Below are 21,638 nucleotides of genomic sequence, written 5' to 3'. Positions count from 1 at the left end.
ACTGACTAATTTAAGTAAGTCTCTAGAAAATCATTTTGTGTTAAATATTCTGTCCTTTTAAAGCCAATTCACTCCAAGGGAACTGGTAGACAATGGTACAAGAAAACTTCCATTAAACTTACATTTGTGGTCGAATTTGTGCCATTGAAGTGAACGTGAATCATATATAAAATAGGAAAAATAAAACGTCTTGAGTTTTGCGAATCCAAGAATATTCAATTTTAAATATAAAACTCGATAGAATACTGACTAATTTTAGTAAGTTACTAGAATATCCTTCTATCGTAAATATTATTCCATAACAAAGACGAATCACACATCTTTACGATGTAGTAAAGATACATCGAAAAATTGATTTAAAAGTAAAGGGGTGTGCGAGGGTGTGCATGATATGTTAAAATGATTAATATTTAATATATTACAAATACCATGTATTGAGCGTTGAGAATCCAATAAGATTCATTTTTAAAAATATAACTTGATAGAATATTGACTAATTTAAATAAGTCACTAGAAAATCATTTTGTGTTAAACATTATGTCCCTTTAAAGACAAATCACTCCAAGGGAACTGTTAGACACGGGTAAAAGAAAACTTCCATTAAACTTACATTTGTGGTCGATTTTGTGGCATTGAAGTGAACGTGAGTCATCTTTAAAATAGGAAAAATAAAACGCCTTGAGTTTTGCGAATCCAATAAGATTCATTTTTAAAAATATAACTATATAGAATATTGACTAATTTAATTAAGTCACTAGAATATCATTCTATGTTAAACATTATCTCCTTTTAAAGCCAAATCACTCCAAGGGAACTGATAGACAAGGGTACAAGAAAAATTCCATTAAGATTACATTTGTGGTCGAGTTTGTGGCATTAAAGTGAACGCAAGTCATCTTTAAAAGAGGGAAAATAAAATGTCTTGAGTTTTACGAATGAAATAAGATTAATTTTTAAAAATATAACTCGATAGAATATTGACTAATTTAAATAAGTCACTAGAATATCATTTTGTGTTAAACATTCTGTCCCTTTAAAGCCAAATCACTCCAAGGGAACTGGTAGACAAGAGTACAATAAAACTTCCATTAAACTTACATTTGTGGTCAAAATTGTGCAATTTAAGTGAACATTAATCATATTTAAAATAGTAATAATAACACTCCTTGAGCTTTTAGAATACAATTAGATTCAATTTTAAAAATATAACTAGATTGAATACTGAATAATTTTAGTAAGTTTCTAGAAAATCCTTCTATCGTAAATATTATTCCAATTTAGGGACGAATCACTACAAGGTACACGGTAGAAAACGGTAAAATGAAAATTCAATAAAACTTACATTTGTAGTATACTGTGTGGGATTGTAGTGAACGTGAGTCATCTTTAAAAGAGGAAAAATAAAACGTCTTGAGTTTTGCGAATCAAATAAGATTCATTTTTAAAAATATAACTCGATAGAATATTGACTAATTTAAATAAGTCACTAGAAAATCATTTTGTGTTAAATATTCTTTAATTTTAGAGCCAACTCCCTCCAAGGTACCCGTTAGACATCGTTAATATAAAAATGCCATTAAGATTACATTTGTGGTATTATTTGTGCGAGTGTAGTGAACGATATTCATATTTAAAAGAGTAATAATAAAATGTCTTGAGTTTTGCGAATGAAATGAGATTAATTTTTATAAATAGAACTAAATTGAATACTGAAAAAATTAAATGAGTCACTAGAAAATCATTGTGTGTTAAATATTCTGTCCTTTTAAAGCCAAATCACTCCAAGGGAACTGGTAGACAAGGGTACAAGAAAAATTCCATTAAAATTACATTTGTGGTCGAATTTGTGGCATTGAAGTGAACGTGAGTCATCTTTAAAAGAGGAAAAATAAAACGTCTTGAGTTTTACGAATCAAATAAGATTAATTTTTAAAAATATAACTCAATTGAATATTGACTAATTTAATTAAGTCACTAGAATATCATTTTGTGTTAAATATTCTGTCCTTTTAAAGCCAAATCACTCCAAGGGAACTGGTAGACAAGGGTACAAGAAAAATTCCATTAAACTTACATTTGTGGTCGAATTTGTGGCATTGTAGTGAACGTGAGTCATCTTTAAAAGAGTAAAAATAAAACGTCTTGAGTTTTGCGAATCCAATAAGATTCATTTTTAAAAATATAACTCGATAGAATATTGACTAATTTAATTAAGTCACTAGAAAATCATTCTGTGTTAAATATTCTGTCCTTTTAAAGCCAAATCACTCCAAGGGAACCGGTAGACAAGGGTACAAGAAAACTTCCATTAAACTTACATTTGTGGTGGAATTTGTGGCATTGTAGTGAACGTGAATCATCTTTAAAAGAGGAATAATAAAACGTCTTGAGTTTTGCGAATCAAATAAGATTAATTTTTAAAAATATAACTCGATAGAATATTGACTAATTTAACTAAGTCACTAGAAAATCATTGTGTGGTAAATATTCTGTCCTTTTAAAGCCAAATCACTCCAAGGGAACTGGTAGACAAGGGTACAAGAAAAATTCCATTGAAATTACATTTGTAGTCGAATTTGTGGCATTGAAGTGAACGTGAGTCATCTTTAAAAGAGGAAAAAATAAAACGTCTTGAGCTTTGCGAATCCAATAAGATTCATTTTAAAAAATAAGACTTTATAGAATATTGACTATTTTTAGTAAGTTACTATAATATCATTCTATGTTAAATATTATGCCACTTTAAAGCCGAATCACTCCAAGGGACCAGATAGACAAGAGTACAAAAAAACTTCCATTAAACTTACAGTTGTGGTCGAGTTTGTCGCCATTGTAGTGAACATTAGTAATATTTAAAATATTAATAATAAAACGCCTTGAGCGTTTCGAATGCACTGAGATTCTTTTTTAAAAATATTACTCAATTGAATACTTAGTAATTTTAGTGAGTTACTATAAATTAAGTCTATCGTAATTATTATTCGATTTCCGGGAAGAAATACTCCCATTGAACATATAGAAAAGGTGACAAGAAAACTTCAATTAATATGAGTGTTTTGGTATAGTGTGTGGAAGTGAATTGACCATGAATAATATATAATATAGGACAAATAAAATGCCTTGAGCTTTGCGAATCCAACAAGATTCATTTTTAAAAATATAACTCTATAGAATATTGACTAATTTAAGTAAGTCACTAGAATATCATTTTGTGTTAAACATTATGTCCCTTTAGAGCCAAATCACTCCAAGGGAACTGGTAGACAAGAGTAGAAGAAAACTTCCATTAAACTTACATTTGTGGTCAAAATTGTGCCATTGAAGTGAACGTGAATCATCTTTAAAAGAGGAAAAATAAAACGTCTTGAGTTTTGCGAATCCAATAAGATTCATTTTTAAAAATAAAACTCGATAGTATACTGAATAAATTTAGTAATTCACTAGAAAATCATTCTCTGGTTAACTTTATTCAACTATAAATCAGAATCACGCAACGGTACGTGGTCGACAATATTCCATTAAAACTTCATTACCTATTCATGTTTTGGTCGTAAGTGTGGCTTTTTAGTTACCGATAGTATTATTACTATTATTACTAAAACTACTCCTAGAGAGTTAAGAAGGCCATAAGATTCAATTATTTAAATAAAACTAGACAGAAAATTGAATAATATTATTAAGTTACTAGAAAATCATTCTATGTTAAATATTCTGTCATTTTAAAGCCAAATCACTCCAAGGGAACTGTTAGACAAGGTTAAAAGAAAAATTCAATTAAACCTACATTTGTGTTAGTAGTTGTGGCATATAAGTGAACGTGAGTAATATTTGAAATAGGAAAAATAAAACGTCTTGAGTTTTGCGAATCAAACAAGATTAATTTTTAAAAATATAACTCGATAGAATATTACCTAATTTAAGTAAGTCACTAGAAAATCATTTTTTGTTAAATATTCTATCCTTTTAAAGCCAAATCACTCCAAGGGAACTGGTAGACAAGGGTACAAGAAAAATTCCATTAAACTTACATTTGTGGTAGGATTTGTGGCATTGAAGTGAACGTGAGTCATCTTTAAAATAGGAAAAATAAAACGTCTTGAGTTTTGCGAATCCAATAAGATTCATTTTTAAAAATATAACTCGATAGAATATTGAATAAATTTAGTAAGTCACTAGAAAATCATTCTGTGTTAAATGTTATACCATTTTAAAGCCAAATCACTCCAAGGGACCTGTTAGACACCGTTACAAGAAAAATTCCCTTAAAACTACAGTTGTGGTCGGATTTGAGCCATGGAATTGAACGTTAGTAATATATAAAATATTAAAAAAAACTCACCTTGAGCTTTTTTAATCCAATAAGATTCATTTTTTAAAATATAAATCAATTTAGTACTGACTAATTTTAACAATTTACTCGAAAATCATTCTATGTTAAATATTATGTGACTTTAATGCCGAATCACTCCAAGGGAACTGGTAGACAAGGGTACAAGAAAAATTCCATTAAAATTACATTTGTAGTCGTATTTGTGCAATTTAAGTTAACGTTAGTAATATTTAATATATTACAAATACAACTCCTTGATCTTTGTGAATCCAATAATATTCATTTTTTAAATTATAACTCTATAGAATACTGAGTAATTTTAGTAAGTTGCTAGAAAATCTTTCTATGTTAAATGTTATGTCCGTTTAAAGCAGATTCACTCCAAGGGAACGGTTAGACACGGGTACAAGAAAACTTCCATTAAACTTACATGTGTGGTCGAATTTGTGGCAGTGAAGTGAACGTGAGTCATCTTTAAAATAGGAAAAATAAAACGTCTTGAGTTTTGCGAATCAAAGAAGATTAATTTTTAAATATATAACTCGATTGAATATTGACTAATTTAATTAAGTCACTAGAAAACCATTCTGTGTTAAATATTCTGTCCTTTTAAAGCCAAATCACTCCAAGGGAACTGGTAGACAAGGGTACAAGAAAAATTCCATTAAACTTACATTTGTGGTTGAATTTGTGGCATTGAAGTGAACGTGAGTCATCTTTGAAATAGGAGAAATAAATCTCCTTGAGCTTTGCGAATCCAATAATATTCATTTTTAAATATATAAATCGTTAGAATATTGTCTAATTTTAGTAAGTCACTATAAAATTATTCTATGTTAAATGTTCTCTCCTTTTAAAGCCGAATCACTCCAAGGGAACTGGTAGACAAGGGTACAAGAAAAATTCCATTAAGCTTACATTTGTGGTAGGATTTGTGGCATTGAAGTGAACGTGAGTCATCTTTAAAAGAGGAAAAAATAAAACGTCTTGAGTTTTGCGAATCAAATAAGATTCATTTTTAAAAATATAACTCGATTGAATATTGACTAATTTAAGTAAGTCACTAAAAAATCATTTTGTGTTAAATATTCTCTCCTTTTAAAGCCAAATCTGGTAGACAAGAGTAAAAGAAATCATCCAGTAAACTCAAGTTTATGGCTTAATCACTTCTCACGTGGAATTACATTGAAGTGAAGGTGGGTCTCTTTAAAAAAGAAGAAATAAGACGTCTTGGGTTTTGCGAATTCAATAAGATTCATTTTTAAAAATATAACTCGATAGAATATAAAAGAACATTTTTAAGAGCCAAAATATAAATAATTTTATATTAGTAGTAATAATAGCAATTGATTATAAAAAAAAAAACAGAGACAAAATCCATCGGTAGCACACTAAAAGTGTCGCTTACGATGGTGTGCTAATAACAAAATATAAAAAATAGAAGAAAAAGTAAAAAAAAAGTATAATCTATCATAAGCAGAAGGGTGAAACCGTGTAGCGGAAAAAAACATATATAAATAATTCATACACAATAAAACAACATAATATCATGATCCCGAAGCGAAAAAAAACAATAAACAATTACTGTCAAATTTAATTCTATCACGAAGATAATTTCTCAAGCCACATTGGCCTAAAAAGTAAGAAAAGAGGTAAAGAATACGGCATTGGACTCTACAGTCCCTACCGGCGGTGCTGATCTCCGTTTCTTGGCCTTTCAGCCAGGAAGTGCAAGGGGGGTTGGGGGTCAACCATCCTGTGCTTTCGCACACCCTTTCTGTTTACCTTCTCCAGATTTCTCCAGGTACTTATTTAGAGCTGGGTCGACTCTGGCTGAGCTTACAGAGTCACAGCACTGACCCTCGTCCCAAAACAAATAATTGGGTATAATAGGATTCGAACCCTCGCCCTCTCGGACAAAGAATCCTAAATCCAGTGCACCAATCCACTCGGCTAGATTAATGCACCAAGGCACATTGGCCTGACATAGCATAAAGAAAGAAAAACGAGCAAAAAGGGGGTTTTTAAAGGCCAAATGAAAATACTGACAAATTTCATTTTAATTTGGTTTTGATTCTTACAATTTTTGGTTTTTGTTGAATTTTAGTCATCTTTTAATATTTGGGTTTTTTCATTGTTTTTTTTTACATTCACATGGACTTTCCGTGTTTTATTTTGTTGGTTTTTCTTCGGCGCTCTCATTGATTATATTTTTTCGTTTCACGCTGAAGAAGAGAGGCGTTTTTCCCCTCGAAATATTCGCTTTGTTGTGTTTTGTCAGTATTTTTATTTGGCCTTTAAAAACCCCATCTTTGCTCGTTTTTAATTCCATCAATCTCAATCTGTTTCGAAGGTATACTTATCAAGCACACCCACGCGTAGCATATCTTTTACAGTACCATGTATCATGTTTACACGTAGCAAGTTTTTTTGAAAATTATATGTCTTTGTATTTCCAGCTGAATCACTCTTCACGTGGACTGGAATTTATTTTGCTGTTTCATCCAGAAATATTCAGAGTGATCATTCCGAGTGTTATAGACTACTTGCTGCCTTACTCTTGGAATTTTGCGCTTCTTCGTCATATATGGTTCTATCAAAGACTACTTGGATTCAAGGAATTTCATTAAAGCAAAATGATGTTGAATTCTTCAGAAGCCAGTTTTCAGTAACGCTCTCAGTCTTACTAAACTTTATGCCAAAGGTAGGTGAGTCTATAGCTGCTAGTGTGTAGTATGTGGGCATAGAGAAGTGTAGAGACCCAAACCTTTAAGCAGGAAACGATAGATTTTGGCCAACTAACTGCACATGTTCAAAGACTGGTGTCACGTTTGGTTAAAAAAAAATGCCGTAAAATCAGTAAACTATAATAAAACTCGATACTTGTGTATTAGCCAGTAGCCTATACACTCGAAAATTTGGATTTGCAAGACCAGATAATAGCCGGCTTATAGCTGTCTGTACTTGGAGACAATTAGCTTAGACTCAGTTGAAGTCTTTGCTGTAGGTATATTTTTATTAAATACTTAATATACAGAGATGGTATTTTGATTGTGTTAGGTTAAGTTAGGTAAGGTATTCAATATAATGCGTTTTGTACCGCTCCCCATGCGTCTCCCTCATTCCTAATACGTGATGACTCTTAGTGTATACAAATGTTCGTGTCAAAATAGTCTTCGATACAAATTTATCGCCTGAGAAGATGCATAAACGCTAAATCCCCTCCTGATTGTGATTTAAAGCAGCAAGCACATTTTCAGAGGATCTACGAATCTGTCACTTGAAATACCACGATGTTTCAATATTCCCCGACTATTTATAAAGTACATTTATCTTTTTTCGGGGGGGGGGGGGGTATTTTAGAATGTATTCGCGATTTCATGAGAAAAATTCATATAGTGCCCATAATATGCTGATTTAAAGAGTGTCTGCCCCCACCCTGCCCTTCAACTACTACTACTAATACTAACAACTCACCGCAGCAACAGGCAGCCCGAGGCCAACACAGCCACGCAATCTGCTCCTGAATCCTTCAAAACCTCCCTCTTTTTACCCTCCCAGGAAGTTCCCTATTCCCGTAAACCTTTCTTTACGACATCTTTCCACCCCAACCGCGGACGACCTGCTTTCTGTTTCTCTTTAGAAGGTTGACCAAAAAGCACAATCTTCTGGAATCTGTCATACTGCATCCTCAGAACGTTCCCTAGCCATCTAAACCTTTCTCTCATTAAAGCCCTAAAAAGCGGGATTGAACCACACTTCCCATACAGCTTACTGTTCGAAATACGATCAGTCAGACGGGTACCCAGAACAATCCGTAGGCAATTTCTCTGGGAAACGTCTAGCAAATCTTCATCCAGTTTTCGGAGCGCCAATGCTTCAGTATCATGCTTGACCACTGTCATCCCTGTAGCTTCCAATATTCTAATCTTGGTTTGCTACTTATCTTCCTATTCTTCCAAACATTTTTTAAACTGTAACTAAACACCCTGCGCATCGACTATTCTACTTTTAACATCTTTACTCCTCCCACCGTCTTAATAATAATTATTTTTTAAAAACTTTTTCCGCAAAACAAGTTTTTCAAAGAAAAGTAAAGCCAAAATGACCAGAAATAAAGTCAAATAATCTTCCAACCATAAAACTACCACAAATCACTATAAATAAATAAATGAAACTCAAAACGAACAGAAATTACAATAAATAGCCAAGTCAAACTCAAAACGAGCAAAATTAACATGAAAAGGGCTGATAGCCCCTATGCCTTCCCAAAACCTGAACATAATTTGCGCTTTTATTTTAGTCTTTTTCATGGAAAATTTTTTATTATTATTATTATTTTTATTATTATTAATTTTTTATTATTATTATTTATTATTATTTTTATTATTTTTTATTAGAATCCATAGTTAGCAACCATAAACACAATGGTTTTGATTTTATTTAAAGCAACATTTTGTTTTAATGCATAACGGGCCAATTGCATAATTGTGGGGGTTGAAATACCCAGTATCCCTAAAGACATAGTTGCTGGACCGTTCTACTATGCTGAGGAAAATGACTGTCTCAAAATGATGACTGGATCCGTTTGGAATATTAATAGGCTTCAGAGAAGGGCTGCTTGCCCCACAATCTCTTTTTACTCTTAAAAAGGGCACCTGAACTTTTATTTTTGGATTGAATTAGCGCCTTTAAAAGTTTAAATTATATTTCTAGCTATCATAGAGTAGTGCTGCCTATGATACTGCTTATATACCCTTTTGAAAACTTACATGCATACAGTTTGCTTCGTTTAATTGAAACTCCTCCTAAACGTTCCCTTAAAGTTTCACCTTATAAAGTTTCACCTTAATACCCTTAGCGTCCTTAGTTACAGTAACTGTATTGGAGCATTAAAAATATATACATAGTACCTTCTGGCTTGTTCAAATTCCCCCAAAACTTACCCTTAAAGGTGTATGTTTATAATATAACCTTTGTTTTCTCCAACACCCCCTTCAACAAGCTTTGAAAGTTTCAGCTTAATAACATTAACCGCTCCTGAAGTACTTCTGATTCGTCCGCTTGGCAACCTGTGTGGTCATGATTTGTTTTGACTTAGTTCCATACAGTTTCTATATATCCCAAATTATTCGCCTTAATACCCTTAGTTTTAATAGCAGTAGTATAGTAGTAGAATTAATAGTAATAGCCTAAGCTTTATTGGCAGTAGTAGTAATAGAAGCGGTAGTAATAGCAACAGTAGTAGTAGTCTGAGTAGAAGCAGTAGCATTAGGATGCAACTATATTCTTTTGGTTAGTTCAATATCCCTCACAACAAGCCCTGTTATTTTCAACTTCACACACCAAACTGTTCCTAAGATATTGCCGTTAGACCCTTTTGATAACCTACATACAGACGACGCGTTATAATTAAGTTCATCTTTCCCCCTCCAAATTCCTTCAAAATTTTACCTTCATACCCTTAGGCATAGTTGTAATAGTAGTGACAGTAGTAGTATTCATATTACTAGCAATAACATTGTAATAGCGGTAGTACTAGTAGCAGCAGTATTATTAACATATTGCCTTTTGGTCAGCAGAACATCCCTCTCATCAAGTTCTGGAAGTTTCAACTTAATTCAATTAGTCATTGCTATGACATTGCTGATATGTCCTTTTGATACTCTTTATGTTCATATACTTCTTGAAACTTTCATCTCAATGCTCTTAGCCTTACAAGTAGTTGCAACAGAAGTTGCGCCCCGATCACTAGACTATTAAAAAGGTCATTAGCCATTTTTATTTCCCATAGAATGAGCCCTTTTCGAAGTTTCTACGACAACTTCTTCAATACGAGGTACCCTGGTCTAAAAAAAAATGAAATAATAAATAATACTTTGTGCCGACATAGCTCTTTACTTAGGCAGCGCTATTGTGCTGCCTATTATACTACCAAGGTAAATGAAGCTGTTCACCTGATTAGCGTTTTCGTTACCCAACGTCTCCTTTTCACCTTTCACCTTTTCAACGTCAACCTTCTAGAAAAGGATTATGCATACTAGCCTATAAAACGATATTTTGTTATTTCCTTTTTTCGTCTTTTTTTACATTTTGTTAAAGTCTAAGCATCAATATTTTATAAGAAAAATCTCAGCTTTGCTCGGAGTGCCAATGACATATTTTATAGCTATTTAATGACTTTTACAACACCGTGTTCTTCTAGGCGAACGTAAAGACCATGTCACCATGATTGTTAGGAAACACTAAAGTGGGCTTCCTATGGCACCCTACAGCAGCTTACGGCTTTTTATGGCACTCTTGTAGGCACCCCACGGTTTTATTTTTATTCTTCAAAATATCAGATACTCCAGGTAACAGAATAAAAGGTTATTCTTTCTGTTTAGTACCTTTGGAGATGAAACCGCGCTAAAAACTAACATGGTTTAATAATAACGCACATTTATATTACAATTAAAATAATTTTTAAGCCGAAATTTACTTTTTAATTTGTATAAATAATCGAATGGGTTTTCCCTAAAAGCTTTGAAAGACCTTATGAATATTATTCTTGAAAATTAAATTCGTCTTATCTTACTCTTTCAATCTTGGTAAATCTTAAAATATTTTTTATGCGACTAAGTTGAAGCCAGTTGACAATCTTGAAGCAGTGTTTTTTTCTATAACACCGAACACGGTTTTATACACTAAGCTGTTTACATTACATATATAACAAATTGCCACTTGTCTACCTTTCAGATGGAAGGTTCATGGGGGGGGGGAGGGATAAGCATTAGAGGACAATTGTTCTACCTTGATCCGCTAACCATAGCTTTTGAAAACCATCGCATTTTGCCGGGTCAAGAACGGTACAGCATGTCTCTGTTTTTACTATAAAATTGGTCGTAGGATGGCTAGGTTAAAGGTGCTGGAGGAACCAGGGGTACTTTCATATAGATTAGCCTACTCTATGATTCCATTTTAAATACATATAGCATGCTCATATTCATACTAATAATTCCAGGGGTAGGGACTGGGGTTTCAGAAGAGTCATGCATAAAGATGTAGATATGTTTAAAGGCCTTTCTCACCACCTAGGATAATTTAGGTTTTTAATAAACACCCCAATATCCCTACCATAATACAAGTAAAAAAAGATCTCAATTTATTCCCCCAAAGAGGCTAATCTCGGGATCAGCCGCCCCTTTGCCCCCTAAATACGTCACTGGGGGTTTATTTTGGTTCTCCGATCCTACAGGTTGAAAAGCACCTAGGAAAGAGTTTAGGTGAGTCACTCTGAAACTCATCGCAAGATATACTTAGTTATATAGGGGGGGGGCTAATACTCCAGGCAAGTCATTTATGGTAGGGTCATGCTAAATATATTTATATATATTAATGCTTTTGCACTTAATAGTAATTAATTTGCCAACGTTTCCTCACTTGCAGGTCCCTTATTATATTTTCATAATGGTAATTTCATTAGTACTTCAACTGGCTATAACTTTAATTTAATCATAATGATATTCTTAATAAATCTTTATTATAAGTATATTATGAGTATTGTTCTTTTTATTTTACATATTGTAAGTACTTTCTTAACCTCCCACCTTGGGTCAGAACTCCCAGACTAACAGAAAAATATAGAGGAACTGATCGTCTTACCCAAGGCTATACCCAGAGGAGGGGGGTTAGGGAGGTTTGAACCTCCCGAAATGTTTGTCTGACTCGTAAAAACGTAGCAAAAATGGATATAAAAAAATTTTGTATGCGTTTTTTTAGGTTTTTACTTTGTATCCCCCCCCCAATACAAACAAATATTTGAGTAAAACCCCCTCCAAAAAAAAAATATCCTGCGTACGGCCTTGCTCTCACCTGTGTTTGATATGGAAAATAAATTTCGCGAGATCGAAATCATGATTTTTACGTGCTATTTTGTTAATTTCTGTTTTGATTTAGTTGATTTACTCGAACATTTTCTTTTTTGTTCTTTTGAATATTTGTGTATATTGTTTGTATACGTATATTTGTTTGTAAATGTGTATATGTTGTGTATACTGTTTTGCATTTTGTTATGATCTTCTTTACTTTTTTATTACTCTTTTACTCTTTTTATTACTCTTTTTATTACTCTTTTTTATTACTCTGCTAATTGTTGATTAAAAACAAGAGATGAATTGCATTAATTTATTCATTATTACCTTCTATCAGGTAAGCAAACTTGGAAAGGTCTTCGAACCCGTCTTCCAACTTATGAAATCTTCCAACCTCAAATACTCTTTTTAAACATTGCCATAAATGATTCACATTTTCGCTCTTTTAAAAAGTTTGCGCCATAGAAATCCAACCCGATAAACAAATAAACATTCAAATGGGAATAAATTCATTTATTAAGGCAGTGAAAACAAGCACAAGCACAACAAGCCAAATAGGTTGATCCAATAAACTTGCGTTTGGAGGAAGTTTAATTAACGTAAAATTTAGATAAGTAAGTAAATTACACTGCTTTAGACTACGTTATGGGGGGGGGCACCTCACCCCTCCCCTGGATCCGCCACTGCTGATCTTACCGATCAGATTTTCGAAAATATTGATAGCCATATTATGATTAGCCGAATTGCCAGAAATTTGCCCAATTTTGTATTAATATCCACAATACTTCATTCTTATTAGGCAGCATCCGGGAGATTTAAAAACTCATAAAAAAAAAGTTTGCGCCATAGAAATACAACCCGATAAACAAATAAACATTCAAATGGGAATAAATTCATTTATTAAGGCAATGAAAACAAGCACAATGATCTAGAAATTTTGATCACATAAGCAAAAACACAAAAGTATTAAATTTGAAACTAAAATATTCATACAAAACAAAATCAATAACTTTTGGGTCATTCAAAAAATAATAAACTTACCTAACCCGATACAAAATTAAATAAAAAATTTAAGCTACGTGATTGCCTCTAATACAAAAAACAATTATATGATAAATAATTTTCTGCTTACAATGTTATTTCTATTTCTCATATTCATCTCTCATAATTCCCTATATATTAATTCTCTGTTTTACGGTTATTTCTTTATTTCAAATAAGTTACTTTTCTTTATTTCCGTTAATTCCCGGGAATCGGTAACCTAATGAAGTTTTTTCTTATGTATATCAAGTAACAAAGCTATTAAAGGTTATTTGTGTTTAACAGTCACAAATCCAAGAAATTGTATCCACGAGAAACTTTGGGGATTGACAATACAAAAGCTGGAGTAATAAATAAGTAATAGAAGTTGTGACGTCTGAACAGTATTGCTGATGTCAATAGATTGGTAAAGAAATTTTTATTTTGGTCCGTGTTGAAAAGTAGATCATATTAATGGCAGAAATAAAAAAGTAATGACTAACAAAATCCCTACAGTTTGATATACTCGTTAATTCTTTTTGCCAATCTTACTTTGTTCTTTGCTAGTGGTTCTTTTTCATTAACTTTTGACTCAGTTGGCTCTGTTGCAAATTCTCTTTGATTATTGGCTAATTCTGCATATTATTCCCAAAAGATCTATTTTAAATACAAGCGACAAATTTGCAGCCCTTTTAAGGTTTAGAAAAAGTAAATATTACCCCCTTCGTGAATTGACGACACTGGCCAACGCAGCACAAATTGGTAAAGAATGACATTTTGTTTTAGCGTTATTTACTTCGCTACTTGAAAAGGGTATTAAATATACTCGTTTCAGTTCAAACGAGCCGTCTCCCGAAATGGTATGATCCATCAGGTCACTTCTCGGGGAGAAGGTGGTGTAAAAGGAGACATATCAATGTTAACCATCCAGAAGTTTAATGTCGCTTGGTTTTCAAGGTGTGGGACAGTAAACCCCAAGACAAAAGTTTTTGACATCCGTTTTTCCAATGGTGTACTTTTTATTCAGTGTTACTTATTTTTGAGGGGTTTGAGGCTTTTATTTTGAAATTCTCTGAAACATCGTCTCATAACTATAAATTACTGTTCAGTTGAATCTGACTGAAAATCACAAATTGACAAATTCTTTATAATTTCGTTTTCAATTTTAGTCCTAAGGCTTGCCTTGCCGAGCGGTTAGTGCACGAACTAGCAATCCCAAGTCTTTCAAGGCTAGGGCTCGGTGCCTGGTCTCGCTGATTATATAATTCAGGAAGGGATCAGTGGCGTGACTCAGTAAGCTTGGCCAGAGTTAACGCCACTTTAATTGGGTACCTGGGGAAGGTAAACAGAAAGGGCGTGGAAAAGCATAGGATGGCCTACTCCCAGTACCCCATTGCACTTCTATGCTGAAGGGCCATGACACGGGAACTTGAATTGATGGTTCTGAATGGAGGTCTAGTGCCACCTTTTTGCTTGTTTAATTAAATTTTGGCTACTCTAGGCTGTCCTTCGCCCTTTACTAGGTCGCAGCTACTGGTACGACCACGATTGCCGTATAATTCAAATATAGTTTAGAAACTATGAAAGGGCTAGTATATGGCAAAGTTATATTAAAATGAGATTCAGTATTCCCAACTTAAAGAAGGCTACTGTCCAGACCCACCCCAAAATACTCTTTGCAGAGATGGTCACCCACAGATTTAGCTTGAAGGGCTTATAAAGGATTAATTAGTCTTCATGTTAGCACGAATTATTGCGTAGAGTCCTCCAAAAAAGTCTTTCAAATTTCTCGCAGGATCTAAGCTACACCGCCATAAAGTGTGCCTGCTTTAGTATGGATATTAATATCGACTTTTATTCCAATCTTTCATGCATTACAATACCTACGATGAAATAAAACGTTTATTTACAAACGATTAAATAACCCTCTCGCATGAAATTTGATCTATGAAACGATAAATAAAAAAAACCAAGTTTTTTAAACTGAAAGTAAGTAGCGACATTAAAACTTAAAACGAACAGAAATTATTCCGTATTTGAAAGGGGCTGTCCCCTCCTCAACGCCTTGCTCTTTACGCTAAAGTTTTTTATTGTTTTAAAAAATAAAGTTGTGAGACAGAGTCAAAATTTAGCATGAATAGCGAGGTGTTGAGGAGGGGACAGCCCCTTTCATATACGTAATAATTTCTGTTCGTTTTAAGTTTTAATGTCGCTCCTTACTTTCAGTTTAAAAAACTTTTTTTATTTAATTTCTGATCGTTTTTTAGTTAATGCAGCTTTTATTTTGGCTCACCGTCATTGAAAAAGTAAACAAAATTTGCATAAAAATTTTACTTTTCTTTTGCTAAATGGATGTCTCTGAATTTGGTTATGACGTAATTTACAAGTTAACTTACGTAACTAACTTCTGTATTCGTATATTTTTCTTCTGGCAAAAAATACAAAGTTGCAGATTTTTGTAGATATGAGCTTGAAACCTATCTAAGAGGGTTTTCTGATATGTTGGATGTGACAGCGTGATTTTCGTTAAAGCTTATTCCCTTTCGGGGGATGTTTCCCCCCTATTCAATAAATCGGGTAAAAATTCACAGGCTCGTAGCTTTTGATGAGTAATACTAAACTTAATAAAAATTATATATTTAAGATCAGCAGTATAAACATATTCTTTTGATACATTTATTAACATCAAAATTCAATTTTTAAAAGTTTCGATTACTATTGAGCCGTATCGTTTTTTTTTATTGTTTGTTTTTATTACGTATATGTTATTACGTATATGAGGGGGTTCTCCCCTTAGTCAATACCGCGCTTTTTACGTTAAAAGTTAAAAAAAAAAGTTTTAATTCACAACCCCCTGAATCACAAAGGCCGTTTAATTAGAATAGATAGCTCTTTTGAAAGCACTAAAAAAAAAACTGTTGCGTAAAGAGCGTGGTATTGACTTGGGGGAGAACCCCCTCATAAACATAATAATCTCTGTTCGTTTTAAGTTCTAATATTGCTTCTTAATTTCAGTTGAAAAAACTTTTCAACTTTTCAGTTTTTTTTATTTACTTTCTGATCGTTTTTTAAATAATGCTTGGAAGTCCAGCGCCCCCTTCATAGAAATGTCCCTTACCCCAAGGAAACATCCTCCACGGAAAGATTCTCCAGAGTAACCCCCTCCTCTAGCCCCCCCCCCACTCCAGAAAAAAATCCTTCCTGAAAATGTCTGTATACTTCCCAATAAGCAATAAAAAATGCTGGCAAGTCCGGCGCCCCCTTCATGGCAATTTCCCTTCCCTCATGAAAAATTCCTTCGTGGACAGATCCTCCAACATAACCCCTGACTCTCCCCCCACTACCAGAAAAAAACCCTCCTGAAAACTTCTGTATACTTCCCAATAACCAATACTATATGTTAACATTGGGTTAAGTTCATAACTTTTAGCCCTCCCCCTGGGGACTTCAGGGGATTAAGTCATCCTAAAAGACATATTAATCACATTTTCGACCATGCTGAACAAAATGGCTATCTCAAAATTTTGATCGGGTGACTTTGGGAAACAAATGAGCGCGGGAGGGGGCCTAGTTGCCCTCCATTATTTTTGTCACTTAAAAATGACACCGGAACTTTTAATGTACTTTCGAATGAGTCCTCCTAAGATATTATAGGACCACTGGGTTGAAACGATCACCCCTGGGGGAAAAAAAAAACAAAAAAACAAATAAACACACATCTGTGATCTTTCTTCTGGCAAGTAAAATTTCACATTTTCGTAGATAGGAGCTTGAAACCTCAACAGTAGGGTTCTCTGATATGCTGAATATGATGGTGTGATTTTCATTGAGGTTCTATAACTTTTAGGGGGTCTTTCACCCTTTTTTTGAAAATCAGCCAAATTTTCTCAGGCGCGTAACTTTTTATGGGTAGCACTAAACTTGATGAAAGTTATATGTTTGAAATCAGCATTGAAATCTGATTCTTTTGATGTATCTATTGGTATCAAAAACCCGTTTTCTAGAGTTTCGGTTACCATTGAGCCGGGTCGCTCCTCACTTACAGTTCGTTACCACAAACTGTTTGATACACCGAAAGCAGACACCACATTGATCTCTGGGTGACACCCCATGACCCCATGGGGGTCATGGGGTGTTAAAGGGAGGGAAAAATAGTAATTAAGTAAAAACGCAGCACGATTGGAACGAATGATGCAAATCAAACACTTCTTTGGAACGAACTGTAAGTAAGGAGTGACACGGCTCAATAGTAACCGAAATTCCAAATATATAAGATTCATTAAGTATAAGATTTAATTCATTAATTTTACCCATGAAAAGTTACAATCCTGAGAAAATTTGCCTGCTTTTGAAAAAGGGAGGGAACACCCCTAAAAGTCCCTAATTCCTTAGGAAATCCCTAAGGATTCCCTAAGGGATTAGCAAAACAATTAGAAACTGAAGTATTTTTTCAAATGAAATTATGCTAAGGAGAACTTTTCAGGCTGAATCATCCAGTATTATTTGAAAAACGATCAGAAATTAAATAATTTTTTTTAATGAAAGTAAGAATAAACATTGAAACTCAAAACAAACATAAGTTGTTATGTACATGAAGGAGTCGCCCATCCCCTCCTCAATACCTTGCTCTTTATGCTAAAGTTTGACTATTTGTCCCAATTTTTTAAGAACGGTTCCTGAAACACAATGGACGTTTAGTTAAAATAGGAAGCTTTTTTGAAAGTGCAAAAAGCTTTAGCGTTAAGAGCATGGTATTGAGGAAATGGCAACCTCTTCCTATGCGGAATAATTTCTGTTAGTTTTGAGTTTAAAGTTTGATCATTTCTTTCAGATAAAAGAAAATTGTTTCATTTTTTTTCAATATACTCAAGTGACAAACTGAGGGGTCGAAGTTTTACTAGGACTTAAATGATGTTAATTTTGAATGATATTGCAAGAAGAAAAAATGATAACAATTATTAGGTAGTTTTCCAAAGCTGAACTAGAAAAGCTTTCCTATAAAAATAAAGAGAAATTTTAAACTTAAAAGGGACAGAAATTAGGTTATGCTAGGTATCAAAACTTTTTCGAGCAGATATTACTAACCAAAACAGAACAAAAATTACAACAAATAATAAAGCTAAGCTTAATGCATAGGAATTACCAGATTGTGCTTTGACATGCGATCTCTACGCCTCCTCCCCCTCCAATGAGTTACTTTAATACCTTGTACCAATTGCTAAACTCTTGAATGCCAGCTTTAATTGAAACCAAAAACCTTACGGCCAATATAATGTGATCCTAGTATCTTTTTATCTAGGACAGCAATACCCCCGCTTCGAACGACTCTTGGTAATTCTTCTTTAATTATTATTACTATTCCTTAAATAATTCCTGGACAATCGTGAGCAAAAATAGGTGAGATATAACTATTTAGGGGACTATAGAATATGAGAACTATAGAAGAGCTTTACTGAAAGCTATATGCGTCTTGAACAGTCTTGGAAAGTATAAACAACATTAAATTGAATATTTGATGTATAATGATATCAATTCTTGAAAGATCCATCAGTTCAAGAAGTTATTTCACTGTAATTTTATTCTTATTTTCAATTCTGTAAGAACTGGAAAAGAAAATATTTGTAATATAATTCGTTCTCAGTTAAGCGCCAATGACGCAGTAGCCTTTTGGTTTTTATTTACAGTTAAGGAAGGGGGCAGTATCCAAACTCTTGTTCGTAGTGAAAATATATTCGTCTTGACCAAGTTTAGAAAGAGATAATAAATTAAACTGAATATTTGATGTATAATGATATTAATTGCTGAAAGCTCATAAGTTCAAAGTTTTACTACAATTTTAATGTGTATTTTGAATATTAAGTACAAAAGAAAATATTTGTCATAAAATTTGTTTTCAGTAAAGCGCCAATGACGCAGTAGGTTTTAGACTTTTACAGTGAGAGAAGGAGGCGATACCCAAACTCTTGTTTGTAGTGATTTTCGTTCGTTTCAAGCTTGATTTGCATATTCATTTAAGTTTCACTTGTTTTAAGATTTATTTATTCATTTACATTAATATCTATTGTATGTTTGTTTGCATTGATTGTTTATTTAATTTCTGTTCGTTTTAAGTTTCATTTATACTTCAATAGCAAAATATCTTTTTGTTTTAAGCTTGATTTTCATATTCAATCGAAGCATTACTCGCTTCGAGATCTATTTATTCATTTATATTGTTTCTTGTTGAATGTGTTTTGCTATGATTGTTTATTTAATTTCTGTTCGTTTTGGGTTTCATTTATTCTTTAATAGTAATTTTTGGTCGTTTTGAGTTTGAATTTTAACAGGCTTTTGTGTCTGCTGAGCTTAATTTTCAAATGGCCTTTACTTTTCTTTGAAAAACTTATTTTTAGGGATTTTTTTTTAAATTAATAATAATAAAACATTGGAGCCGTATGGCCTTTACTATAGGCAACGCTACAGCGTTGCCTCTGATTCTTTGTCCTCATTCGGGGCAAAAGCTTTGCCCCGGAGGGATACTGTTTTAATCTTTTGAATGTTTGAATGACTTTTTTTTTATTTTTTGAATGACTCCTCCCTCAGCTTTTTATGACTATCGGTTTTGTAAAGCCAATACTGTTTATAAATTCTATATTTAATTTGTTTTAATTTAAGATGGTCATGCTTCTAGCATTTCCATTGAATGTTAAGAATGTTAAATGAGAATAATTAGGACTTACCCTTAGTAATTCCTATAGTAACGCGGGTTCCACGAGGTCCAACACACTTATGTTTATTAATTCAGAAGAAAAGGGTAGTTAAAGCTGGCTAAGGGCCAGAAGGCATCTCTTTAGGCATTTTAACCATGTAGGATAAAAAGCTTTGAGTTTTTTCTGATTTCAAAAATGTGTACATTTCCATTTTTCTATAACAATGTATCTAAGAAGCATCTTTTCAGCTTGGGCAACTGTGTAAGTGTTGCCCTTACCCCTTGAGCTACATTAATCGTGTCACCCCTAGAAGAATATTTGATTAGCCTTTCAATCGTTTTTCTGAAAATGGCTACCTTAGAATTTGTATCAAATACCATGCGTGGCTTCAGGGGTGTCCGGGGAGTCTGGTGTGCTGAAAGAGTGGCAGGTCATCCTTTGGTTAATTTCAGCTCTTAAAATGACTCTATATCTTAGAATTGGCAATAAAATGCGCCCTTCGTATATTCTCTACAGCTTTCCCTTGTATATAAAGGTCTGATGTGAGAAAATTTTACGCGCAAATACACTTCTCTCAACTAAGTCAATACGCATTTTTGTGTTGACTATGATGGGTAATCTAGTGTCTTTTTAAATTTGAAACTTTTGCTCAGAAACTGGAAAATTCAAATTACCGAGCACATATTTTTTTAATCGTTAAATATTAACTCCGTTTTTTTTCAAATTTTTAAAGTATACTTTATTTGCTAAGTTACAAGTCTGAAATTTAGGTTAATCAAATCAAGAAGTTACTAGTAACCCTTAACTGGCGAATTTTATTCTTATTATGATATATAGTTAACAAAGACTTATCAAATACAGAAGATACATTCTGGGATCAGAAAGTTATTAGATTAATGAATCTTGGGGAAAAGCGGCGGTTTTTGAAAAGGAGTTTCAATAAGGATATAAGGAAAATGAAAAAAATGGCAAAAACTTATGCAAATTCTACAACATCAAATTTGTGCTTTCAAAGAAAAGTACTTTGTTGATACCATTGATCAAACAGTTCGTGACAACGCACAGTAAGTAAGGAACGACTCGGCTCAATAGTAGCCAAATCTCTAAAAACTTGAATTTTGATAGCAATCAGATTTGGCTTTTTATACTGATTCCAAATATGTAAAATTCATTAAGTTTAATGGTACCAATCAAAGCTACGAGCCTTAGAAAATTTGTCTGATTTTTGAAAAAAGGAGAAAATATTTTCAAAATTCAAGCGACCCTTGTGAAAAACACAAGATTAAATTCTACATTTCAGAGAAATCTGAAACCTACTTTTGAGGTTTCAAGCTCCTGTCTACAAAAATGCGGAATTCTGTATTTTTTGGCAGTTCCCGGATGTGTGATTATTGTTATTACTGTTATTATTATTATCATTATAGTTATTTCCTCGGGTATTAAAAAAATGGTCCTAGAAAATTGCAAGACAGCTCATTCGAAAGAAAATTGAAAGTTCTAGCACCCTTTTTAAGTAACCAAAAAACAGGAGGGTAATTAACCCCTCTCCCAAGCCCATTTGGTCTATAACAAAAATCTGAGATTGAAACTTTAGATAGTCATTTGGTTCAGCATAGTTGAAAGGTCCAATAATTACACTTCTATGATGAGATAATCCTCCATGGTCCCTGAGGGTAGGGCTGTAAGTTCTGCAATTTGTCCGTATTGTTCACATATAGTATTGATTGTTCGGAAATATGCAGAAGT

The 21,638-nt window shown here is 33.1% G+C and overlaps 1 protein-coding gene across 1 annotated transcript in view; it reads left to right on the top strand.

Moving 5' to 3' along the window:
• The window catches only part of LOC148946373 (uncharacterized), a 66,295-nt gene that overhangs the window by 7,717 nt on the left and 36,940 nt on the right, over window positions 1-21,638 (top strand). The window contains exon 2 of the mRNA XM_089097680.1: window positions 6,790-7,034. Within this exon, the coding sequence (XP_088953806.1) occupies window positions 6,790-7,034 (245 nt within the window). The remainder of the gene's footprint in view (window positions 1-6,789; window positions 7,035-21,638) is intronic.

The sequence above is a fragment of the Artemia sp. Qi Xiang Cuo genome, chromosome 12 (genome assembly GCF_049724085.1).
Source record: "Artemia sp. Qi Xiang Cuo chromosome 12, ASM4972408v1, whole genome shotgun sequence".
NCBI lineage: Eukaryota > Metazoa > Arthropoda > Branchiopoda > Anostraca > Artemiidae > Artemia > Artemia sp. Qi Xiang Cuo.
This window is presented reverse-complemented; position numbering and strand designations above follow the sequence as displayed.